Source organism: Staurois parvus, unplaced genomic scaffold (genome assembly GCF_062004578.1).
Source record: "Staurois parvus isolate SC_StPar_1 unplaced genomic scaffold, SC_StPar_1.0 ptg000425l, whole genome shotgun sequence".
Taxonomy (NCBI): Eukaryota; Metazoa; Chordata; class Amphibia; order Anura; family Ranidae; genus Staurois; species Staurois parvus.
Window position 1 is genome coordinate 1,182,853 of NW_028318221.1, and position 27,773 is coordinate 1,210,625.

A 27,773-nucleotide genomic window follows, 5' to 3' on the forward strand; every position below is an offset into this window, starting at 1 on the left:
CATTTTCAGGTGCCATTAAAATTAATGTCACCTGAACATGCAGTTCTGTGATTTGTCCTTTTAGGAAAAGCTTTTCTAATCATGGGCAGAATTGTGGCCCACAATTCAAAACGCCCATGTGTGAATGCAGCCTTAGAGTGTCTGCACTCTGGATGAAGCACAGGGGCACCTTTGGACTGTCTAGGGGGAGGTTGAGTGTTAAATGTACCAGCAGATTTAAATGCACTAACAAATTGAAGCCAAACTCCAGCTTGTACTTTTTAAGCAGTTACAGCAACAGTTTTTTTTCCTTTTGGAATAAAGGGTTTCCATGAATAAATAAAAGTTGACTATTGTAAGCACTTCTGTCAAGGGTAAATGGCTTGTCTCAACCCTCCAACTGCTACATCTGCGGGAAAGATTATTCTGTTAAAAAAAACAACATACTTACTGGCTGGATCACCAGGTGAAAATAAAAGAAAGTTTGAAAAAGAAAACTAATGCCGCCATCACATCTAAGAATTGGTAAACTGCATTATAATAAACATTTGCTTTAGGGTTTAATACCACTTTAAATCTCTGTTGTATGTAAATCATTCTTTTTTCAGCTACTCCACTAACATTTATGACTTTGCATTGATTTTCCATTGAATGCACTCTACATTTCTCACAGCCCAGACAAACATTTTTTTTTTACAAATCAGGTGTGTTCACTCATCCCGGCTCCCTCCTCCCTCTGCTCCATTCTCGTCTCCCACCCTCTTCTTCTCTTGACGTCAAACGGAGCTCTCCATAGCCTTGGTGCTGAAACACAAAGATGGCAGACTCAGTGCAGTGCGATCGAGAACCATTATGACCAGCTGGACCCGGGGAAGGGCACTGACCAGCTAACACTGCCAGAGGGAGTGCTGGGCATCCTTGCCTACACTAAACCAGGAACCAGAGCAGGCACCATGTCGCTGCTGTGCGTGGGAGGTAAGTAAGGAGCACATCGGGATCCTACATCCTTTTTAGGGTGTGGGCTGCAAGATGATTTTTCCTCTTCATCTCTCTGGTGCCCATATACAAGGAATAATCCACTCTCTGTAGGGCTAAATTGTATTTAGCATCAAATGTTTACTAGGTGGCTATGATTGCAGATATGTAGCTCCATGTCCACTGATAGAACGAGACACATCAGCGGATACACACACGAGCAGAGCACACCCTTCTGTATTCACATGCCGTGTAAAATCCAGACTGGCAGCCTATGGGAAAGGATTTTACCATCCATGGAAGTGTATATACACTACAGGGTGTGTGTTCACTGGGAAAATCATTTCTGCTATTTGGGGAATATTTCCGAAAAAACAATCTGTTGAGTGCAAATGGTTTATGTTATGGAAAATGTTGAAGTTTAATACAAAATGGGAATTAGACTGGAAATTTTATCAATAGCATACAATAATACCATATATATATATATATAAAAATATTGTTATACTGCATGTAGTTGTGAACCATGTTTAACATACATCAAAGAGATTTATCTCATATACTTTTGCACATATGTACAGCGTCTATCTATCTATCTATCTATCTATCTATCTATCTATCTATCTATCTATTATCTATCTATCTATCTATCTATCTATCTATCTATCTATCTTATATATGTATTATATATCTCTCTATCTATCCGTCTATCTATCTTATAAAGAAATTTTCTATATATTCATGTATCCATTTATCTATCTTATATATGTATTATCTATCTCTCTATCCATCCATCTTATATAGAAATTATCTATATATTCATGTACCCATCTATCTATTTTATATATGATCTATCTATCTATCTATCTATCTATCTATCTATCTATCTATCTATCTATCTTTCTAGCTATCTTTCTATCTTATGTATTATATCTATCTATCTATCTATCTATCTATCTTTCTATTCATCTTTCTATTTTACGTATTATCTATATCTATCTATCTATCTATCTATCTATCTATCTACCTATCTATCTTTCTAGCTATCTTTCTATCTTATGTATTATCTCTATCTATCTATCTATCTATCTATCTATCTATCTATCTATCTATCTATCTAATATAGAAATTACCTATATATTCATGTATCCATCTATCTGTCCTATATATGTATTATCTATCTCTCTATCTATCCATCTATCTATCTTATATATAAATTATCTATATATTCATGTAGTCATCTATCTATTTTATAGATAGATAGATAGATAGATAGATAGATAGATAAATTCATATATAAGATGGGTAGACAGATACAAGGATAGATAGATAGGTAAATGGATAGATAGATATCTATCCTTGTATCTGTCTATCCATCTTATATATGAATTATCTATCTATCTATCTATCTATCTATCTATCTATCTATCTATCTATCTATCTATCTATCCAACTTATATATGAATCTATCTATCTATCTATCTATCTATCTATCTATCTATCTATCTATCTATCTATCTATCTATCTATCTATCCTTGAATATGTCAGTCCATCTTATATATGAATTATCTATCTATCTATCTATCTATCTATCTATCTATCTATCTATCTATCTATCTATATGTCTTATATATGAATTATATATCTATCCATGTATCCATCTGTCTTGTATGTGCATTATCTATCTATCTATCTATCTATCTATCTATCTATCTATCTATCTATCTGTCTGTCTTATATATCTATTATCTATCTATCTATCTATCTATCTATCTATCTATCTATCTATCTATCTATCTATCCTTGAATATGTCAGTCCATCTTATATATGAATTATCTATCTATCTATCTATCTATCTATCTATCTATCTATCTATCTATCTATCTGTCTTATATATCTATTATCTATCTATCTATCTATCTATCTATCTATCTATCTATCTATCTATCTATCTATCTATCTATCTATCTATCTATCTATATGTCTTATATATCTATCCATGTATCCATCTGTCTTGTATGTGCATTATCTATCTATCTATCTATCTATCTATCTATCTATCTATCTATCTATCTATCTATCTATCTATCTATCTCTCCATATATGTCCCTGCTGTGTGTGAGTCACTCTGTTCTGTCTTTTACATACAGTCAATCTTTCCTTCATGTCAGTCTGTCCCTGCATTCTGTGTCTTCTGGCTTCATCAGTGTGGCTGATTTCATGTACACAGCTAGTCCCTGCTTGTCCTAGCTTCCTGCACCCCACCCCCAACCCCCCACCATACACATTCATTTTCCCTCTGTGCAGCTGATTCTGCTTTTTTTTCACTTACTGAGATATTTATGAATAGAAAACAGTAAGGTGGTGTGAGCAGAGGGTAGCGGGTGGGTGGAGAAGGTTCTGTACTGTGCACAGGCTTGATCTACCATGCTAGCTGTCTACTTGTGTTCTTTTGCACTCTATACATAATTATTGTATACATACCACTGATCTAGAAATGACTTGTTCACTCTGAAGACATGATATATGTAGTAATATAAAATATGAAAATTTGTTTGTATGTAGCTTACTGAGTAATTAGTAAAAGCCATCATCATGTGCTTCTCTGAAATCAATCTAATAGTCCTATCTATTTTATTCTGCTGAATATGTTGTAAAAGAAAGGGCTGTAGTAATATATTCTTCTCTACCAAGTCCCAGTTTAAATTGCTAATGTATGGTGTGTATTTAGATATATTTATCATGGTGCATATCTATATTGTATTCAGGGGCAGACTGACAACTCATGGGGCCCCCGGGCAATAGGGGATCATGGGGCCCCTGTGTCCTTGCCCACACTCAAACCACACCAAAAAAAGCCTATGAAAGGTACCAGGGACATCTCATGGGGCCCCCTACTGACCCTGGGCCCTTGGGCAGTGCCCGAGTTCCCCAATGGTCAGTCCGCCCCTGATTGTATTTAATCAAGCATAACATTTTCCAATAATCACATAAACATACGGTATGTAATTTATAGAAATTAAATTTGAACACAAGGTTGTAGAATTTATTTATTTTCCGTTTCTTATATCTAGAAATCATCTGTCATCATGCACAGATAATAAAATATAAAATAAATGTATAGCAGGTTGCTCAAGAATAAGACTTGTATTGCTGTTGCAGTTGTAATTCTGATATCCTCAAAATATCTAGATGAAGTCTTTTAAACACAAAAGCATAAAAACTAAAAAGGTTATATAGGTTCAGTTAATTAAATAGTGTAAGCAGAATCCTCTAATGCACATTTGAAAGATAAGTGCATTCAACTAAACCAAAAAGTGTAACATACACAAATTCACCACTTCCTTAGAAATAAGATACATTTGAATATATGATTGATAACATTTGACATAGTATGGACAACATTAGTCAGTAAGACTTCCCATGGGTGCCTTCCATAGTATAGTGCATTTTCATCTCATTGTGAGTTTCTGAAATGTATGTTATATATAAACGTTTCAGAATAAATGACTGCAGTATTTTTACAGTTTTTTTTATTACTTAGGTCTGGCAATATAAGCGTTAATATCTTTAATCTTACAGGAAATCATAGGCTGCTGTTTATCTGCCAGCTCCCTCCTTTCTCCTCTGTGATTTCCATTCATTCATTCATTCCTTCAGCCTTTTTCTTCCACTAGAGGCATTGATTTCCTGTAGAGATTTCGGTTTGGTTTAAATAATTGGAGGCACACTAGCTACCCACCTCAGCATAAGCATACAATGCACTTTCTCCACTACTTCTTCTCCCCCTCCCTCGCTCTCGCTTTCTCCCTGGGGTTCCAAATCGTCAGCTGAGCCGTGAAATAAAACAACTGCTCACACATTTTCTTTAAAGAGATAAAAAGCCAGAACAACCACACAAAGAATGTAGACCAAATCTGCAGCTAATGTAGTTTAAAGAGATAGACAAATAAAAAGGCTTTCTCAAACAATATATGCTTTTTCTTTTAAGGGGCCAAGCTAATAAATAAAATGTTGCTATTTTCATCTATTTAACTTACATTTGAAAGGACTATTGTTAAGTGTGAATTCCTTTAAAGTAGTTTTAAAGTAGAACTACACTGCATCTGAGTACTGCAAACCAAACAATCTATGTAATTCATTTTTACTATTCAAAGCAAACTCACCCATCCATCCATGTCTGCATGCTTTATTTTGCCAATAAATCACTTTTAAAAACACCTCCTAGTATTTCTAGCCATGGCCATCTTGAGTAGAGTGATATGATTCATGTAGAATTTACTTCCTGGAATCTGCCCTTAGATTAGGCATGCAAGCAGGAGGGTGTGCTTAGCTGAGAAAACACCTCATTTGCCTAGTCCAGGAAACCAAGAAGTAACTGAAGAAATGTAAAAGAAAGTTTAAAACAAGTATATATATATATATATATATATATATCCTTTCCTATCTAGTTACTAATCTAGTTACTAATGCTAGCAGCATAAGGATTAAACATAGGTAATGTTGGTTGAGGGAGTGAGTGAAGTTCCACTTTAAACTCTATGCAATTTTTATCTTAACACAATAGACATATTTAAAAAATCCTTGGTTAACTATTTATTAAAATTCCCACCCTCCCCAGGACTTGCAGTTTACAACTTTCAATGTTGGTGGCCCCTGCTCTCTCAGTGCTGCTTCTCTGAATTGCTTATCCTCTCAGAAAAGAGTTAACAGTGGACAGCACAATCTTCTGCCAGTCTGTTAGCTGGGAGAAGGGAGGAGAGAGGAGCAGGGGAGTACCTTGCCATCCTAGGCTATGGGGGTTGTATGTTTCTATTGCTGCTCACAGCGTAGGGAGACTCAACTCTAGCCTTACATGTAAGGGTGACGCCATAGGATGATGCAAGAGAAAGGAGCCATCCTGAAATAGTAAACCTGTGGCAGCCATCATGGCACCAGCTTAAACTGCAACATTGGCATGGATTAAAGATAAATCAGCTTCATACTCAGTAAGTGATTCAATCAGCTGCTGATAGTGCTTAAAAATGATTTATTATTTTAAGATTCAACTATTGTAGGGATTATTCACACTGGTCAACATGCTAAAACATGTGTGTTGTATAGTGGAGAAACTTTGACGCAGTTGGCCAGCTTAAGCATGTATTGCAATATGTGTGAACTAAATATCCCTATGTATTGCATAGTTTGCTTGAAAGGGTATATACCAGTGTGCAGAGGGTCCTTCAGAATTTCTTGTATAGTGGAGAGGTGCTTTGTTTTGTTACAACATAAGGCACCTGTTTATTTATTTTTTAACTTTAGTGTAAGCAAAAACACTATTAGTTAACAACAGTGCATTAAGTTAAAAAACCTTCGGTGTCCTGGATCCCCACCCCCCTTATACTTACTAGAACTCAATCTCGATCCAGCACTATGCATGAGAGCAGAGGCTCTCTCTGCTTTCTCTCTCCTCAGTGGTCAGATTGATAACCAATGGCTCCCGCTGCTGTCAATCAAATCCTCTGACGAGGGAGCGGGAGGACAGGGCAAAGCCCCACTGTCTGTGTCTAAAGATGCAGGTGGCAAGACTTGGGAGCAAGCCCACATGAGTGCCTCCCTTTGCAAATGCTTACTGGGGGTACTCGTCAGGGGGGAGGAACAAAAAGCGCACGCGGGGTACCCCAGAAAAGGAGGATCAGGGATGGTTTGTACAAAACCATTGTACAGAGCAGGTAAGTATAACATGTTTGGTATTAAAACAAATATAATAAAGGTTTAGAATCACTTTAATTCACATCCTTGAGGACATACTACATAAGCTTGTGTTCTGCTTGCAATTTTGTCATTACTTATTATGCTTAAACTTTTAATTATATCCATTGATTATATCTGTTATTTCACCTATAGTTTTATTCAATTAAGACATCCTATTATTAGAGTGAAGAATCTAGACATGCTAATTATGCCTAAGCCTTACTCTGGAAATATACTTTTTGTCTGAAATTTCTCCTAAAAATAGCAGTGTACGTCCTGGTGTGTGAGTATTCCTGTTTCTACAGCTTCATTGCTATTTATCTGCAGTGTAAGGCCTGAGATACTGTTGCCTCTGACTGCTAGTCTCATGAGACTTTATCTAAGATTTGGTGATGTCCGCGCTGTGCTGCTCACTGTTCTCCTTGCTGGAGACTCTGAGATGAGGAAGCGAAACCCTGCCTCTACAAAGATGGCTGCCTCCACACAGATACACTGTGCAAAACAAGGCATCGTGAATCAGTAATATTGAAAGATCAGCTGCAAGGAGACCTCAGGCTAACAGGCTTTGGTACAGCTTTCAGAGTTTAGTTCCTCTTCAAATGTTTCAAGTGCTTCACGTTAAAGTGGAAAAAAGCTCTAACTATTCTTAAAAATGTTATCTCCTCCTTCTACCTATCCTGCATACTGTGTACTTACCTATTTGTAATCCACTCCAGCCAGGTCACGTGATCCTGCTCCAGCTCCCCTGTGACAGTTAGCGGATGCTTGCGGAGAAAGGAGGGAGTACCAATAACAGCAGGGCCATGGGAGCCTATGGGTGATGCCACCGCTCCCAGAATTCACAGCCATTGTCAAGCGCTCCCTTACACAGGGGAGCAGGAGCTGCGGAATCTTGTGACTGAACTAAATTATAAGTATACAGATCTTTTTATATACAGCGTATGCAAGATAGGTAAGAGGAGTCAGGGCAAGGAAAGTTTTAAAAAATAGTTAGTGATAGGCTATACTATCACTTTAATTTTGTGCAATAACTCATATTAACCAATCACAAACCTTTTTTTTAATCAAGCTCCTCTTTATATATAATATTATTTAAAGTGATTGTACAGGCTCACAGAAACATAAAAAAGCCAGACTGGAGTTTTCCAGAACTTACCTGAGGAAGCCAAAATCCTTTTGGGAGAATGTGCTGTGGACAGACAAAACAAAATTACAGCTTTTTGGTAAAGCCCATCATTCTACTGTTTCATAAAAAGCAATGAGGCATTTAAAGAAACCTTTAAAGACCCTACAGTCAAACATGGTGGAGGTTCACTGATGTTTTGGGATTGCTTTACTGCTTCAGGGACTGGATGTCTTGACCATGTGCATGAGATTATGAAACTTGAAGACTACCAAGAATTCTGGGGTGCAATGTAGAGCCCAGTGTCAGAAAGATGGGTCTCTGTCAGAGGTCATGGGTCTTACAGCAGGACAATGACCAAAAGCACACGTAAAAAAGCATCCAAAAATGGTTTAAGACAAAGCACTGGAGAGTACTGAACTGGCCAGCAATAAGTCCAGATCTCAATCCCATAGAGCACCTGTGGAGAAATCTCAAAACAGCAGTTGGGAAAAAGAACCCTTCCAATCTGAGAGACCTGGAGCAGTTGGCGAAAGAAGTGTGGTCCAAAATTCCAGTAGAGCGGTGTAAGAAACTCATTGATGGGTACAGAAAGCGATTGATTTCACTTATTTTTTTCAAGGGGTGTGCTTCCAAATATTAAATTCAAGGTGCAAATAATTTTGTCCAGTCCATTTTTGTAGTTGTGCGTGGACTGTGTCAGATTTGGTTTTTTGTTTCTCCACTTTCTGTGTCATACCAATACAAACAAAATAAATAAACATAAGAACGCCTAAACATTTGTAATTGCAACAATTTTCTGGGCAAAGTAGTGCATTATCTGACAGAAATGCAGAGGTGCCAATATTTTTGGCCATGACTGTAGGTAGGCAGCCACTAGCAGAGGCAGGGTTAATAGGCAAGCCAGGGTCATACAGGCACAGGCTAGCAGCCGATGACAGAAGCTTAGTATGGCGATAAGTGGGGGTCATACACGGGAGATCAGACTGAAATGAGGTCAAGCAGGAAGCCATGGTCTTGATCAGGAGAGAGCCAAAGTGATATTCAGGGACAAGCCGAGTCAGTGACGTATAGTCAAGCAGCAGGAAAAATGAGGAAACAGGGACAAGGACCACAGGTAGCTGAAGATCATCCAGCAATTATCAGTCATCATTGCTTCCTTTAAATAGGGCACTTGGCACCCATTCTGAGATTGGGCGTGCACAAATGTGAACCAGAGAATGTACTTTGGGGATGCAAAGAATGCATGAAGGTAAAAAACCTTGAGTCATTACAACCACTTTAAGGCTGGTACACATGAACCAAATATCAGCCGGCATTGGTTGGTTCAACAGAAACCAGCTGACATTCGGCCAATGTGTATAGCAGCCTCTGCAACAGCAACTGGCCTAATCTAAGGCTTCTTTAGAACGAGCATGCTAGAAAGCCATCAGCCAACTGGCATCCTATCACTGCCCGCAGGCAATGGCTTTGAGCGAAAAAAAACTACCTGTGTGTACCAGGCTTTATGCACTTTGTAGGTTGTTAATTGATAAACAAAACCTATTTAATGCTTAATTTTAAAGGCATACACATGTAGCTGCATTTTTTTATGGTTTTTTAAAACCTTTGCACTGTACTCTATATATATAAACTGACAAGGTCATACCTATTCTGTACTTTATCCAAAACAAAAACCTTTTTCCATATACAGACTTTGAACACCGTTCAAAACTTTTATAGGCTTAAATAGGAAAAGTAACTACTTCTATCAAGTTTTCTTGTTGCCTTTGATTAACTGTGAAGATTTACCAATTTTTCCTGTGTATATGAGACTAGAAATTATCTATAAAATGCTACTGTTATGAAAATAGTCAAGGCCTTGTCACACGAGTGTTTCTGCCTTCCATCTACTTACTAGAGTTTATCTATAATTTTTTCCATAATTGAAACAGTGTGGGCTGTGTTATGTTGAAGTGCTGCTACCATTCTGACTGCATTCTTGAAATTAAATATATGTAAATTTGTTATTTGTGCCACTTAGGGGCTGGTTGTATAGAGTTGCTACTATTGTCTGTTGCCAATCTGTGTGTATACTGAAAGTTATCTAAAAACTTTTACTGAACCTACACCAAGGGGATCTGATCCTCCATTTGCATTTGCCGTTGTGTCTGTTGAAAATTAACAAGAAAATAGATTTGTATGTGAACTGGTGGGGCCCTGTTCATTTGTCTCTGTCTTCTGCCAATGGCCTATACATTTTCAATACTTTTTATTGCAAAGTGTTGAGGCTGGCCTTCCTGGGCTAATGCTGCTAGCTGTGTCAATGCCTCTTCCTGCTGGGATTTGTTTTATAATTTCAATATAATGGTATCTGGGGATCATGAAAAAAGACATTGTTTAAAAGGCCCAGCTTTACATACCATTTGTGCAAATATGTTACATATGGAAGGTCTATATCCATACCTTCAATAATATCAATATGCCATCTAAAAAGGTGGAAATATTTTACAGTGTATTAAAGGCCCATCCCTGTTTCTAAATATCTAATATTGTGTTAGACAGAGGGCATAGCAATATTTTACCAGACAGAAGACAGGGTAATTCCTCAACAGTATGCTTTTCTTTAGTAGAGTAGAGAAAGCCTAGAACCCTTGACAGATTTTTATTTCTGTTGTTATTTTTCTTCACTTCCTGTGTAGCAAAACAATATCAATAGGGCAGTATATGAAGGTAAACCTCTCTATTGGAGCCCTGGATAGCAGTAAAAATCCAATTGGAATTCTAATCTTTGCACACTCTATCCAAAACTAAGAAAAATATTTTGGCTTGGAATACACTTTAATAGCAGAATCGCAATCAGTAGGAATTCTTTTAATGAAAATTGTATATAAAAAAATACTAAAATACCTTTTGAAATATGTTATCTATACGTGTTTGGAAACGTAGCCTGTTTTCTTTCTTTAGCTTTGTTTGCTGTTAAATTCCTGGTGATACTACCAACTGCCCTTCCTTCCTGTTTTATTGTGGACCATGCCACCTACAGAAGCAGATCTGTCCTAGCCCAATCAGTTTGCATCTCTGCTTTCTATTTGAGAGCTACAGGATGCCATGCCTGTAATCCTTTAGTCAGGCATGCTGCTGACACCCCCGCATCCCCAAACCCAGCCAGTGTTTGAGTGATTTCCGTATGAGTTCTGCTGACATGCTTCCCCCGTGCCATGCACTGTTTGAATGACAGTGCCTGGGAGAACATTCCTGTATTCCTGTCAGATTCCTGATGATTCATACCCTGCACTGTTTGAGTGACAGCAGCTGGGATATGTGACAATGGCTGTTTATTTATAATTGAATAAGCGTGATTTCAGGAGCACTGAGTAGGAGCAATCATTTGTAAAATATATGTCTTTTATCCTTCATTTCCACTTTGGAGGCACCTGGCCAGGTGACCACACCAACCAGCATCAGTGTTCTTCCTGTCTTGGTGCTTATTGAGGCCTGTAACAAAAGGAGAAGGAGGTTTCCTAGTCTATCTCTATTGCTCTACATCTAAGCAGAAGTTTGGATCACTCACCCCTTGATCTGCACTCTTAATATATGCATGCCGGAGAAAGTGTTTTTCTTTGGAAGATGTCTCACCTGGCTACAGATCACTCACCCAGCTACGTCTGCCTCATCAGGTGTGGTCTCAGACCACAGAGAAAAGAAACCTATCTTTCCTGGGTATGTCTAGGAACCCAGGGAGTTGTGGGAAAAGGAGTTAAAGGGGCCTATGTCTGCATCTGAGAATTGTGTTTAAATGGGCACTCTGCTACAGTCGACCCCACTTGAACTTGCTGTCCCTGGCTAGTTTGCAGACCATTCTATTTCTTCCACAAGGGTACAGGAAGTCTGTGGAACCAAGGGCGATTCAGGCTCGCCATTGAATAGTGGTATAGAGAGACCCACAGCTTGAACATGGACCAGAGCTTGGTAGCCACTTGGCTGTGTAAAATTGTCAGTTACAGTACATGGCTTCTTTGGGAGCTATTAGAGTTAATGGTGAAAGAGCAGGAACTACCATCAAACCTCTGGTGGAGATGTTTTTTTTCCAGACCACTTCAACTAAGTAATGATGCCATTTCCTTTGTTTCTCACAAGCTAAGCCTCTCAACAGTTGTATCAGAAAGTGGTTGAACCTATCATATCCGCTTTGCCTTGTGGGTGGCATGGGGTAGTGTGTGAATTCTTAACGCCTAGTGAATGGCACCATTTTTGGAAGAATTCACTTTTGAAACAGGGCTTCTCATATGAAAGCATCTTCTGCGGACAGCCAAAAAAAATAGCTTCAGTCTTTCCACGAGACTGGGCAATCACTGTAACTGGATCACATCTATTTGGGGGGCAACCACTGGATCCTCTCTCTCTGTTTCTGCCCAGTTATACTCTTCTAGTACATATATTAGGGTCACCTGTGGCCAGGATGATAATGCAAGAAGAATTCAAACTTCACCAGACAGGCTGCTCAGTGTTGCTAGTTTAGCGGTGTAGAGGCCAAAGCTGCCCAGTGTTCCCAGTTTAACAGTGGAGATGTACCTATGGTTTGTTGTCTGTCCAGATCTTGCACTTAGCTCCTATCAGGTACTCAGAAAAGCTTTTGGTCACTGCCCACACCAAGTCTAACAAGTGTAGCTTGAAGAAGCTTAGTTTACAGGTTCCTCTTAGTCACATGTAGGCTTTGACTTGCATAGGCATAGACCCTTTCCGGTTTCCTTTTACTTGTGAGGGTATGGCCCCTAGACCCTGAGTACTGATGTTAGTTCACAGTGGGAACAGAAGGGAGAAGTCAACAAAGGTTAGCATGTGAGTCAACATCAGCTGTTGTTTCAAGAAGTCAAATGCCTCCTCCTGCTCTAATCCCCATTGGAACTTGGGCTACCCCTCATTCTGGCCTAACCCATGAAGAAGTTTGTGAATTCGGCCAGAGTGAGGGTTATGGCGCTTAATGAAATGCTGATAATATCCTATCAGTCACAGAATAGCTTTAACTTTGGCCACAGTTGTTTTGAGGCCTTCATTCTTGTATGACCTTTTACTTTCTTGATATTGGGGAGCACACCTTGTATGGAGATGACATGTCTTAGGAACTCAATCTCACACTTGAATAGATGGCACTTCTACTATCCAGGTTCACATCCTCAAGACAGTGTTCTATCATTCCCTGGAATGTGGCAGGCATGTTGTTCTTCCCTAAGGGCATCCTTTTAACCTTGTACAACCACATGGGAGTAATGAAAGCAGTCTGCCAGTCTGCTTTGGGGAGATCTATCAATACCCTTGCAAAATTGCATGTGGAGAAAAATTTGGCCTGCCCTAGGGTGGCAATGGATTCCTCAATTCATGGAAGTGGATAGGCATTCTGAACAGCATTCAGACACAACACAAAAATAGTCCACACAAAAGTGGAGGGTGCTGTCTTTTTCCTCACTAAGACAATTAAGGGCTCCTATCCTTTTCCATCACCCCTTGTTGCAACGTCTCTCCCACCATCTGCTTGACCTCATGGGAGAGGTGTGGAGGCCTGTAGGCATCTTGTGTTCACATTCAATCCCATTGTTACAGCCCAGATCATGGTACCCCTGATAGAGTTCCTTTTGTCACTTACCTAGTTCATCAGTGGTCACTTGTAGAGATGGTAGCATTTGTGCTTCTGCTCATTCTCAGCTCATTTCTGCCTGGTAATTGCCTTTTGTGCTTGCAGAGCATGTGGAATCTCATATGATTGAATCAGGAAAACTCATGGTTCAAACTCCTGAGTCCTGATCTGTACCTGTGCACTTCGGTAATTGTTGCATCAGAAATATTGCCAGCAGTAAGGGGGGCATTGCAGGGGTGATAGGTTGCTGGCTACTGCTGTCGCACCACTTCCATCATTGTTTTCTCACAGGGCTGATCCTGTTAGCAGGCGCCATGTGTAACAGTAGGGGTAATTGGCCAAATGATCAGACAGAGAATAAGTGTAATTTGCAGTTTACTAAACATAAAACGAATGGCAAAGCTCATGCCTATACTGCAAAATAATATAAGATTATGAAAGCTCCACACATATGGGCTCTTCACAGTAGTGTCTCTGTTGCTGAGTTAGGGTAACATGTCTGGGGCAGCACAGTGGCTAAATGGTACCTGGCAGTACTAGGGTCGTTAGTTCAAATCCAACCACAGCACCACCTGCCTGGATTTACATGTTCTCCCTGTGCCTGTGTGAGTTTCCTCCCACACTCCAAAGACATGCTGGTAGGTTATTTAAATCCTGTCTAAATTGACCTTAGTATGTGTATGTATAAATGTAGGTTAGGGACCTTAGATTGTATGCCCCTTGAGGGTTAGGCCCTGATGTGAATATATATGTAAAGCGCTGTGTAAATTGATGGCACTATATAAGTACCTGTAATAAATAAAAGCATAGTCTCTATAAGACTCTATGGCAACAGGGAGTCAAACTAAGAATCACCACTCTAGTAAAACAATTCAGAACACAAACAGTACTTGTGTTTATCCTCATAAACAGCATCCCTCCCGGTGAAGTCCAGAATAGCTCTGGTAACACAGAGGAAAAGCTAGAGAGACACAATGCCTGGAAACACAGAATGGGCACTCCACTGGAATTAGTGTACTCTGGTAGCAATTGGGGAGGTGCTCCCCACAGTGACAGGGTCTTCCAGAGAAGTTGCATGCTTCACTTGGCTGCAGATCACTTTCCCAACTACCTCTGCCTCATCAGATGTGGCCTCTCTGAGTTGCAGAGGCAAGAAAGCTGAGAAATCTTCCCTTGGCATGCCCAGGAATCCATGACAAGGAATTGTGAAAAAAAGAGTTAAAGGAGCATGTGGCTACATCTGAGCAAGGTGAGTAATCGGGCACTCATCAATCAAAAATCGTAGATTTTTCTTTATAGTTTCTACCTTCTTTTGTAGCCTTACATATACAGAACATAATGTCAGGAGCCCCGTGTCTGAAAATGAATCAGTACTGTATCAAGTAGTTTTATTGGGTACTTCCATTTTAACCTGTATTCTGTTATATTACTGGTGATACTACTGGTCAGATGCTGTAGTTCTGTGATCTCTCCTGGGGGTAACTTTGTATGCACAAAAATGAATGCAGACAGTTAACAGGAAAAGTCACTGTTCACATATTTAAAGATGCAACCAAAGCAAAGAGACAGTGAGGCTGATTCACTAAAACTGGAGAGTGCAAAATCTTGTGCAGCTGTACATCAGCTTCCAGATTTTTTTTGGTCAAAGCTTAGTTGAACAAGCTGAAGTTAGAAGCTGATTTGCCACCATGCACAGCTGCACCAGATTTTGCACTCTCTAGTTTGGTAGGAGATGGGAGGAGCAAGTCGTGCTCTATACAAACAATATATCATTTTACTTCCAGACACTTACACCTCTCTCTAAGGGCTCATTCACACTTGACTTTATTTCTAACTCTTGCCAAACGCCCCTATAGCATTTGACAAGCATTAGACAGGTGTTTGTGAAGTGTTTTTAACGCTCCACAAACGCTCCCAATACGCCCTATGCGCGGTTTTGAGGCGGTTGATAGGCATTTGCCAAGCGTTAAAACTGCACCACAAACTCCTATAATGAAGTTTAAATGGTATTAACGCTCCGCAAGCACCTCACAACCGCGTCACAACCGCACCGCAAAAGCCAGCCAGGCATTTGCGGAGCGGCACCATAGACTTGAATGGGAGGCTTCAACTCCTCCTGACTCGACCAGAGGCGCCAGTTTTGCCGTGACGCGACGCTAACGCTTCCTTGTGAACAGTACTGTGTGCTGCCATGTGCAGAATTTTCAGAGGCGTTTTATAGCATTAAAAACACCTCCCAAACGCCTGTCTGACGCCTGCTGACAAAGCTAGTGTGAACGTAGCCTTAGTCTCTATATCCCTCATCACTGAATTTGGTTGGTTCTCAGGACTAAGAATCAATTGGGACAAATGCATGCTGTTGTCCCTATATCCCTTTCCTGCTCCACTGGCTAACACCCTTTCCCATATTATGGTGGTCAAATAAATACCTAGGCATATCTATCTTTACCACTAGTCACAACTTTATTCATATCAACCTGATCCCACTAATATCCAGATTTAGAACCCATTGCACAGTGCAATTTGCCTCACTAGTGAATGGAGGAGGAGTGGATGAAAGATCTCCACTACCCATTCACGGAACATGTTGTATTATGGGAAAATAATAGTACACGGTCTTTAAATTGTGGAGAAGGCAAAAGGTTTCAGGCGAGCATAGCAACTTTTCACATTAGCAGCGACTGCTGGTAACCCTTATAGTACTAGAAGATACCTGCTTGAGGCAAAATCTGGCAGCAGGAAGGGAGGAATTTTACAAGAAGCAGCAGCCTGCAGCCAATGAGTTACATGTAGAAAATAATACATTATAAGAAGAGTGGTAAGGCGACCGCTGCTAAGTAATGGCCCATCAAAATGTTCATAAATTGCAATGACATAAATATCTCCATAAATATCTCCAATGAGAGTGTTCTTGTGGTACACAGTGCACAATATCACAATGAAGTGGTGAACAAATTGGTGACTTCCGTGACCATATTCCTCCCACCGAAATGAGTGTAGATTGCACTAACCAGAAAGCGCAATAGAAATGCGCATTTGAGTATTAACCAACTCCTGGTCATCCGTCTATTTAAGCTGGATCACTGGGAGGGTCATCAGGCTAGCATCCGCTGGGCAGAATATCCTAACCACAGGATCTCCAGATGTCAGGGGGTGTACACTCGTCTCACCAGCAGGGGGAGATTAATCGTTCCCAGTGTGGCCACCAGATGGTCCCCAAGCAAACCTTGAAAAAGGGGGGGGGGGCTCGCAAAAAACGAGCCAGAGCGACAAGAGGATCCAATAGTGTAGTACTTTTATTAGCCACAAGAGTAAAAGAACAAAACAGTAGATATGCTACTCACATGGTATAGTAAGCAGCTGTGTATGGGGAATACCAGGAATCATCAAAAGAAGGCAATGGCCGCCGGCCGTCCACAGGGGCCGTGCGGTGTGACGTCACAGAGTATGAGGCAATCGTGGGGCAACTCCCTAATGCGTTTCGTGCGCTTGCACGTTTTCAAAGGGTTAGGGAGTTGCCCCACGATTGCCTCATACTCTGTGACGTCACACCGCACGGCCCCTGTGGACGGCCGGCGGCCATTGCCTTCTTTTGATGATTCCTGGTATTCCCCATACACAGCTGCTTACTATACCATGTGAGTAGCATATCTACTGTTTTGTTCTTTTACTCTTGTGGCTAATAAAAGTACTACACTATTGGATCCTCTTGTCGCTCTGGCTCGTTTTTTGCGAGCCCCCCCCCTTTTTCAAGGTTTGCTTGGGGACCATCTGGTGGCCACACTGGGAACGATTAATCTCCCCCTGCTGGTGAGACGAGTGTACACCCCCTGACATCTGGAGATCCTGTGGTTAGGATATTCTGCCCAGCGGATGCTAGCCTGATGACCCTCCCAGTGATCCAGCTTAAATAGACGGATGACCAGGAGTTGGTTAATACTCAAATGCGCATTTCTATTGCGCTTTCTGGTTAGTGCAATCTACACTCATTTCGGTGGGAGGAATATGGTCACGGAAGTCACCAATTTGTTCACCACTTCATTATGATATTGTGCACTGTGTACCACAAGAACACTCTCATTGGAGATATTTATGGAGATATTTATGTCATTGCAATTTATGAACATTTTGATGGGCCATTACTTAGCAGCGGTCACCTTATCACTCTTCTTATAATGTATTATTTTCTACATGTATGATTGATTTTTAACAGCGCTGCATGTTCTGTTCATATTTATTATTAGAGGCTTTTGGTGTTTGCCTTTCATGCATGTCGCTTTCTGTACTTTGTCCAGCGCTCGTTTCATTTCTGTCTCGAATGAGTTACATGTCATTACGGATAAATAATGTATTTTGTGCTGTATCCCAAAAAATCACTAAACTTCAGCTTTAACTATTATGGGTCAAAAGGAAACCCCTTACAAGCGGCCCAGGACATACTTGTTTTAGGTTTCCAAGACTATGAATATCCAGTTTCCACCTTGGCTCCTTCAACCACCAGCAGCAAGACCTGAAGCCTTCTCAGCTTATTTTACAATCCAATAGAGATGGAGATTACCATATTAGGTGTGTATATGGCCAAAACATTTATTTATTTCAGAGTAGAAAAGAGTTAAAACACTTCTCAGATTACTATTTGCTCTCTCTGAGTCTGCTAGGGAAATTTCCCTTCACTTTTCTTGGAGACAAAACAGGAATTCCCATTTTAGACAGTTGTCACCAGAGTATTTTTCTCCATTGGAAGATTTCCCCTTACCTCTTTCCTCATGATGACTCTAAAATTTAGGATTTTCTCAGTAAGCCTTGCCACCAGGGCAAATAGAGGGGTGAATCACCCCAGTGCATTGCCTTACATATACTTTTAGCTTCTCTCTACATGTTACAACCAGACCCACTTTGTTCAAGAGCTAAGAATCAGCTTTGTAAAATGAGCCTACCACCTTCTGAGGCTCTGTCTCCAGCACCCAGCGCTTCCAAAGTCCCCCTCCCCTTCCCCATTGACCCTTCAACATTTCAACACCAAATAACCACTAATCCTTTTGAAGAAGAAGGACCCAGCAAGGACCCAGCTCTGCAATGATTATTATAACCCTTCATTGTATATCCAAAGACTTTTAGCCCTAAATACCTCCTTCACCTGATCTCATACCAGGTAAACTGATTTCATATTTTTGCTGGTTACCTCTGGTAAGACAAGAGGTTTGTTAGCATTGCCACTCTCTAGTCTGTTTCTAATTACTGACTATTTAATCATCCCACTCTCAAAATATTGGAACAGCTGTGTGGCATCGCTAATGTTTAGATTACCTTTGGTGAATGTCCTTCACTTAATTTATTATTTTATATAATGTTACAATATAACCTAAAATACTTGATATTTGCTCACACAACGTATAATGCTTTTGCTTTAACATGCTGCTTTGCTGCATCACTCTACCCAACTTTTTTGCCCCACCTTGGAACTCAACATACATGTAAGAACACCCTATGCTCTTTTAAAGGATATAAGTAAGGACTAAACATTTACAGTTTGTTCCATTGCAGTTTGTTAATGCTGTGTGTTGCAGTACATTGTGTATTGGCCGCTGTTATACAGTGTGTTGGGGTGCATTTCAGAACTAATGGCACTGCAACATACTACAGTTGACCAGATGTGTTGACTTATGATGTGGTAACTCTCATGGAAATGTGTTCTTCAATAGACTGAATGGACCTCAACAGTAGTTTAATTTTTGAAAGTTGGTGTATCATTTGCTACACAACCAGTACTGTATATTATCTGTTAAAATAGAAAATGCCATTTAAACTCAGTTTATTACAATGAATCGAAACATGATACAATTCCAGTGAGAACTGACCATTAGACTTAGATTGCTTAATTAATAGTCTCAACATTGTTTAATATGCATTACAGACTTTTAAAAGCATCTTCAGAATATTTAATCCACATGATCTTTATTTTTTACAATTGTTTCCCTAAATTTCAGCCACTTCTATTCTCCCCATATCTTTGCTTGACCATGACCTAGTTCTCCCCTCTCTTTTTATGGCAAATACACTGCTCAGAAAAATTAAAGGAACACTTTGAAAACACATCAGATCTCAATGGGGAAAGATATCATGCTGGATATCTATTCTTATATGGACTGGGTAATGTGTTAGGAACGTAAGGATGATTCATCGTTTGATGGAAATGAAAATGACCAACCTACAGAGGACAGAATTCAAAGATACCCTGGAAATCAAAGTGAAGAAATGATGCAGCAGGCTAGTCCATTTTGCTAAAATGTCATTGCAGCAACTCAAAATGTACTCAGTAGTTTGTATGGCCCGCACGTGCTTGTATGTATGCCTGACAATGTTGAGGCATGATCCTAATGAGACGATGGATGGTATCCTGGGGTATTTCCTTCCAGATCTGACCAGGGCATTACTGAGCTCCTGGACAGTCTGAGGTGCAATATGGCTGCGTCGGATGGTCCAAAACATGATATTCCAGAGGTGTTCTATTGGTTTTAGGTCAAGCGAGCATGGGGGCCATTCAATGGTATCAATTTCTTCATCCTCCAGGTACTGCCTGCATACTCTTGCCACATGAGGCCGGGCATTGTTGCGCACCAGGAGGAAGCCAGGACACACTACACCAGCATAGGGTCTGATAATGGGTCCAAGGATTTCATCCCGATACCTAATGGCAGTCAGGGTTCCATTGTCTAGCCTGTAGAGGTCTGTGAGTCCATCCATGAATATGCTTCCCGAGACCATCATGCTGAATGATGTTACAGGCAGCATAATGTTCTCCATGGCTTCTCCAGATCCTTTCACGTCTGTCATGTGCTAAGGATGAACCTGCTCTCATCTGTGAAAAGCACAGGGTGCCAGTGGCGGACCTGCCAATTCTGGTGTTCAATTACAAATGCAAATCGAGCTTTATGGTGCCGGACAGTGAGCTAGAGGACGTCAGGCCCTCAGGCCACCCTCATGAAATCTGTTTCTGGTTGTTTGGTCAGAGACATTCACACCAGTGACCTGCTGGAGGTCATTTTGTTGGGCTCTGGCAGTGCTCATCCTGTTCCTTCTTGCACAAAGAAGCAGATACCGGTCCTGCTGATGGGTTAAGGACCTTCTATGGCCCTGTCCAGCTCTCCTAGAGTAACTGCCTGTCTCTTGGAATCTCCTCCATGTGCTCTTGAGACTGTGCTGGGGGGACACAGCAAACCTTCTGGCAATGGCACGTATTGATGTGCCATCCTGGAGGAGTTGGACTGCCTGTGCATCCTCATGTTAGCAGTAGTGACACTGACCCTAGCCAAATGCAAAACTAGTGAACAACAGTAAGAAAGGATTTCAGGGAAAAAATGTCAGTGGCCTCCACCTGTAAAATCATTCCTGGTTTGGGGGGTGTCTCATTGTTTCCCATCAAGTTCACCTGTTGTCAATTTCATTAACACCAAAGCAGCTGAAACAGATTAACAACCCCCTCTGCTACTTAACTGACCAGATCAATATCTCAGGAGTTTAACTGACTTGATGCTATACTCTGATTAAGAAGTGTTTTATTTTTTTGAGCAATGTAGTTGCAAATGTCAATTTCTGTTGATTTCCCATATTACCCTATAGAAGGGACATAAAGCCTCCATTAGAGAATGCTTAATTAAAATACCAGAAAAGAGAGACACAAACATTCCTCAGCTATAATCAGACTTTGTTACTCCTCCTTTTATCCTTAAAGTGATACTAAAGTCCTGTTTTTTTTTTAATAACAAAATATGTCATACTTACCTGCTCTGTGCAGTGGTTTTGCACAGAGCAGCCCAGATCCTCCTCTTATCGGGTCCCCCGGCGGCTCTCCTGGCTCTTCCCTCCTGTTGCAGCTTGCTATGGAGCACCCGAGCAGGCACGCCCCCAAGACTTGTTTCTGCGTGTCAGCCCTCCCCTCTCCCTTTCCTGATTGGCTTACTGGCTGTGATTGACAGCAGTGGGAGCCAATCAGGAGTGAGAGTCCCTGGAGAACCGAGGCTCTCGTAGACATCATTGGATTGGGATGGGGCTCAGGTAAGTTTTAGAGGGGACTGCTGCACACAGAAGGTTTTTTTAGCTTCATGCATAAAGGTAAAAAAAACAGAGCCTTTAGAACCACTTTAAGAATAATTTATAAAATACCTTACAATTTATTTTAAGTTATCTTAGGTTTGGCCCCAAAGAAAAAACCCGCAGAAGGAAACATAACTTCTCTTTGAAAAGAATCAACATGCAAGCTCTATGATTAGGAAACCCACCATTATTACTTAAAGCAGAACTCTGAGCAAAAACTCGTATATATAGTTTTATTGCTGCTTTCCTACCTTCCTAGAATATGTAGTCCATCTTCTGGTTGCCTCTTTTTCTGAAAAACAGCATGTGCATTTTTTAAATCATGGGGCTAATCCCCTGTGTCCTCCTGTTTGGAAGACCAGTGGCTGCTATGTCTTGCATTCCCTCAGCCACAGACCTTGGCACTTCCCTCCTGTAGTTCTCATGTCAGCGAGCAGTGATGCAATTCCTGCTGGCTGTAGTGAATGGACCATTCTAAGACTCCCAGTCTGAACTGCCCACAGAGGCAGTGTACCCCTCCTAACAGCTGTAAGCCATCCATACATGCCTGACAAAAACACAGGCAGGCTGGGGTAAAGGATTTCAGAAGGCACTGTGACAGACCAGCAGGGAGACCGACATCAGTCATCACTATTAATTTTACTGATCCCTGGACACACAGGGAGAGATAAGGGATTTTATGGCCACTATGTGTAAGCAGTGGAGAACAGGAGAGAAAGCACAGCTGCTACACAGATTTAACCCCATAGCTGCTGGGGAGGGAGCTGAGTATGTTAACCCCTCAGTTGCTAGACACCTTTACACTGTACTACTAAAAGCACCCACTGATTAACTTAACTGTCTGGAAATTGAGGAGGTCAACTGCTAGCCACAGGCTCAGTTTCCTTCCTGGCAGCAATAGGGCAATGGAACATGTGTGCAGAGGGGATACAGCGATGGAACATGTGTGCAGAGGGGGTACAGTGATAAAACGTGTGTGCAGAGGGGATGCAGGACATGTGAAATATGTGTGCAGAGAGAGTACAGCAATGGAACATGTGTGCTGAGAGAGTACAGTGGAGGGGGTAGAGGGATTGATTATGAAGGGGTACAGTGGTGGAATGTGTGCACTGATAGAGTAGTGGTAGCAAAACAGGTGTACAATGGTAGTGAAACATGTGTGCAGAGAGGGTGCAGTGAGTGTGAACAGGGACATTATTCCCGCTGACCACCAGTGTAAGGGGGACATTCTTTCCACTGACCACCAACATAAGAGGACAATCTTCCTACTGACCACTGACGTAAGAGGGTCATTCTTCCAACTTACTACTGACATAAGGGGGGCATTCCTTTTACTGGCCAGTGAAATAAGGGGGACATTGTTCCTACCGACCACCACCATAAGGTGGGCATTTTCCCAATTAATTGGTTTTAGTAAAGGTTACCTTGAGATGTGAAAATGATTTTAGAGGTTCCTGTGGGGTAAAATGTTCAGAAGAACTACTTTAAAATGTATAAGTGATATAGCGTAGAACAGCTGCCTCTCCAGCTACTGTAGAACTAAAAGTCAATTTATACCGTGCCACCATACATGCCAATCCATGTTAAACAATGTTTAGTTACCGCAACTGCTGGTATCTAGAACAGTCTTTAGTGACCTCACTTGAGGGAGACTTCCTGTTGCAGTGACCCTACTGGAGGGAGTCTTCCTCTCACTTTCTGACCCTGTGATCACACTGGAGGGAGACTTCCTGTTTCTGTGACACCACTGGAGGGAGACTTCCCCTCAGCTGCTGTCCCTGTGACACCACTGGAGGGAGACATCCTTTCACTTCCTGACCATGTGACCCCACTAGAGGGACATTTACTGTTTCTGTGACCCCACTGTAGGAAGACTTCCCTTCAATATCTGTCCCTGTGACACCACTGGAGGGAGACTAACTGTTTCTGTGACACCACTGGAGGGAATCTTCCCCTCAGTTTGTGTTTCTGTGACACCAGTGGAAGGAGTCTCCCAAACAATTCCTGTTTCTGTGACACCAATGGAGAGAGACTTGCTTTTTCTGTGACCCAAGTGGAGGGAGATTTAGTATTTCTGTGACCCCACTGAAGGAAGACTCCTTGTTTCTATGACCCCACTGGAGGGAGACTTTCTATTTCTGTGACCCCACTGGAGAGAGACTTCTCCTCACTTCCTGACCCTGTGACCCCAATGGAGGGAGATTTACTGTTTATGTGACCCCCACTGGAGCGATACTTCTGCTCACTTCCAGTCACTGTGAACCCAATGAAGGGAGGCTTCTTGTTTATGTGACCCCACTGGAGGGAGACTTCCTCGATTTGTGACCCCACTGGAGGGAGACTTCCCCTCGCTCCCTGTTCCTGTGACACCACTGGAGTGAGACGTCCTGTTTCTGTGATACTACTGGAGGGAGTCTTCCACGTGTTTTGTGTGTCTTTGACACCAATGGAAGTAGTCTTCCCAACAGTTCCTGTTCCTGTGACCCCACTGAAGGGAGACTTCCTGTTTCTGTGACTCCCTTGGAGGGAGACTTCCTGTTTCTGTGACTCCCTTGGAGGGAGACTTTCTGTCTCTGTGACCCCACTGGATGGAGACTTTCTGTTCCTGTGACCCCACTGGGGGGCGACTTTCTCTTTCTGTGACTCCTCTGGAGGGAGACTTTCTGTTTCTGTGATCCCACAGGAGGGAGACTTTCTGTTTCTGTGACCCACTGGAGGGAGACTTCCTGTTCTTGTGACCCTCTACTGGAATGAGACTTCCTGTTTCTGTGACCCCACTGGAGAGAGACTGCCTGTTTTTGTAACCCTACTGATAAGAGACTTCCTGTTTTTGTTACCCCACTGGATGGATATTTCCTGTTTCTGTGACCCCACTGGAGGGGGGCTCACTGTTTCTGTGACCCCACTGGAGGGAGACTTACTTCCTAACCCTGGCACAGGAACAGCCATAAAAACATTATCAGAGCTTCAATGCCTTCCTTGCTGTACTATAAATGTGTTCATGTCTGTGACCACATGGGATATGTTTCAAGTCATCTCCTGTAATATGGCTACAGTCTCTGATCAATTAGTTTATCTCCTGTTGTGGCTGTAGGGAGAGAGATTGCATGTGAAGATAGCAGCCACAGCCAGTAACACAAAACCTAGAAGAGGGAAAATTAAATATGTAATAACGTAGACTACATAGAATGACCTAAACATTTGTGCACGTGCATGCTTTACATTTATTAGATCGTCACCTACCTGTCCTGCTGTGTAATGCTGAGTCGTGTGGCTGGAGAATAAGGAGGTGTGATTTATGTTGAAGTGGGAGAGTACACATTCAACATGTACAGGTCTAGTGTACCCGTCCACACTCACTGCAATTCCCAGAGGCTGACGGGAACTGTAGTTTCCTTTACTGTAGAGAGAAAGAGGAGGATATGATGCAGTCCTGGCTGTTACAGCTCCTCCTTGGCAGACCAGATGCTGTTATCGTTTGAATTATAATGAAGACTCCCTAAAAATGTACTTAGATTTTTCTCTTCAATGGTAAGGAATTTAACAAATGTATTAACTGTATAGTGTTTTGTGTAGGGGGGTGTACTAACGGGTGATTTTTTGCCAATCCCAGAGTTCTTCTTTAAGCCTATCTGGCTAAAATCACACAATGGGGAACTAACTATTAACTCACTAATGACCATTTGAATCTTTCTTTAAGTAAATGTGTAGCCTGTATTCTTCCTAAAACACTAATGATCCATCACAATTGACTGTTTCTTCTTAACAGTAGTATTTTCCTACTTCTAATCCCTTCTCACTCATCTTAAAAAAAGTGTAAGAAGCAAGCTAGATACTCACCCCCCTCAAATAACTCAGATGGATTAATACCAGCTAGCCAAATTACAGGTCAGTCTTCTTATTAAATGATATAATTAATATTTTGGACAAAATCTAAACATTACAGCTAGATTATGGCATAACTAACCTCATGGCAAAGACATAGATTGGTTCTATTGATGTATGTTAAGCAGGCGACAATACTGGAAAAATCTGCATTTTATAGAAATCTCAGAATACTTAAAACCACTCTTCGATTTTATATTTCATAATATCTATACAAATATTTTATATTTATACAAAATTGTGTCTTCCTTAACAACTTTCCCTCACAGGTCCATGTCTTATATACAGTAAATGCCTATGGTTTACATTAAATGCTCAGGTACCAGTACAGATCTTTTCCCTATTCCAAAAATCAACCCATTAAAATCTGCTTTCTTCACTATAAATAATATTTGCAATCAACCCCCTAACCCTGATATTCAAAAATAACCCTGATCTCAAAACTGATTACCACCATAAAGTCCAACTGTTCACAGATGATATTTTTAATTATTGGTAGCCCCACCAATTCCTAACCAAACCTATTCTCCCCCCCACAAGAAGTTTGCTTAAAGTCGGCATACCGAAAGGATTTTCTTTCAAAAATCGTTTCTAAGAATTTTTGTTCTGATTTCGCACCATTAGTGGGTAACAGAAATGGCCGATTTTCGTGTGACCATCGAATTTGAGCGATCGGGCATGTTTGAATTTTGTTGAAAAACAAACAAATTTCAGATCAATACTGGGAGAATTGTGTGGGAAATATAAACTAAAAAGAAATGAGCATGCGCTGTGACCTGGAAAGAAAATAAAATTCCTGGCCACGAAAATTCTTTTCTGTAGCAACATGTGGTGAAATTGAAGACTTAGTTGGTTGAATTTCAAAATCAATGGTGGCACCATCGGATTACAAAAAGCACAAAATTTCAGATTTTCTAAAGAAAATTAATTTGGAATTCGACCCATGTATGGTCTGCATAACACCAGTCAATACTTTATTTTTTTTAGTTTTGGACAGGCTTGGAAAAAGAAATGACTTTCATCAAGTTTATTTTCTGTTGTGGACTTTGTTTACTTTCTTTCTCTGTGGTGGCCTTAGACAGCATTACAAGACATAAAGTAAATGGTTGTGATCAGGACAGAAAGACACGCACACTAACTTTAACCTGACAGCATTTCTAATCCTTCTCCACTAAATTCTGTGTTATCACTGCAGGGATTTTTCATCTATTCCTGAGTGAAGGCAGATAAAGACCAATTAGCCCAATTTGTTATGTTTATTCCAAACATGTTGAAATTCACTTTAGTTCAACATACAAGTATGTGGCTAAAAAGCTTAGGATTTGGCCTTCAGTACAGCCAATCACAGGTTTTCAACCTTTCGGTTTCCTCCTCAGGCTTGTCAATCACCAGTAGGGAAAGAGAGAGATTATCCAGTGTGACTCCTGTGCCTTAAAGGGTCCACTGGCCAGAGCAATACACCATTTTTGTTGCCCAATGATCAGAATGGTCAGAAATCTCTCCTGTATCATGTGGATACTTAGTTACTGAGTACCTTATATACAGTGCGCAGCATAAATGAGTCATCCCAACAGATTTTTCAGGAAAACCTTTACTTTACTTTTAGAATCAAAATTTTCTATGGAACACAATACTACAAAATACTCCCACAAATGCGGGCCATTGATTGCAAACAAGATTTGTTAATTTGCACGCACAAAAAAGTATTTTTCCTAACAAATTCATTCAAGACTATGTTGCAAAAATGAATACACCCCAATGAAAGTCTTAGGAGCAAAACTAAATTTTAGACAACAAAATTCTAATAAACAAGAATTCAACTACAGGTGAGTCTATTTATTCAGTAAGCAGGTGTCCAGCAGACTGTTGATTATAAAAAGGTGTTACTTAACAAAGAAAACCCCTTCCCAGTTCATGCTGTCAGCAATGGCACCATATGGAAGAGAAATGTCACAGCCTGAGAAAGAAAATAATTTCCTTACACAAGAAAGATGAAGGCTACAAGAGCAATAGCAAAGCTTTACTTATCAGTCAGAATACTGTAGCAAAAGTGATACACAAATTTAACAAAGATGGAACTGCAACCATCCACGGAAGTTAACACCGCAACAGGAACGTCTCCTGATGAGAAGGGTTGAAGAAAATTGCCATGCAAGTTCACTGCAGTTAGCTAAAGAAGTAGAAAGCCAAACTGGGGTGATTGCTTCCTGTGACACAATACGGTGTACACTGCAGAGGAATGGCATGCATGGGTGTTGTCCACAAAGGAAGCCTCTCTTAAAGCCCATGCACAAAAAAGCCTGCCTAGAATTTGCCAGAGCCCATGCTGAAAAAGAAGAAGCCTATTGGGACTCTGTCCTCTGAAGTG

The 27,773-nt window shown here is 40.9% G+C and overlaps 1 protein-coding gene across 1 annotated transcript in view; it reads left to right on the top strand.

The window, feature by feature from the left end:
- Positions 1 to 737: 737 nt before the first annotated feature.
- UNC13A (unc-13 homolog A) overlaps positions 738 to 27,773 on the top strand; it is a 227,412-nt gene continuing 200,376 nt past the window's right edge. Inside the window, exon 1 of the mRNA XM_089687413.1 lies at positions 738 to 954. Within this exon, the coding sequence (XP_089543539.1) occupies positions 933 to 954 (22 nt within the window). The 5' untranslated portion in view covers positions 738 to 932. The remainder of the gene's footprint in view (positions 955 to 27,773) is intronic.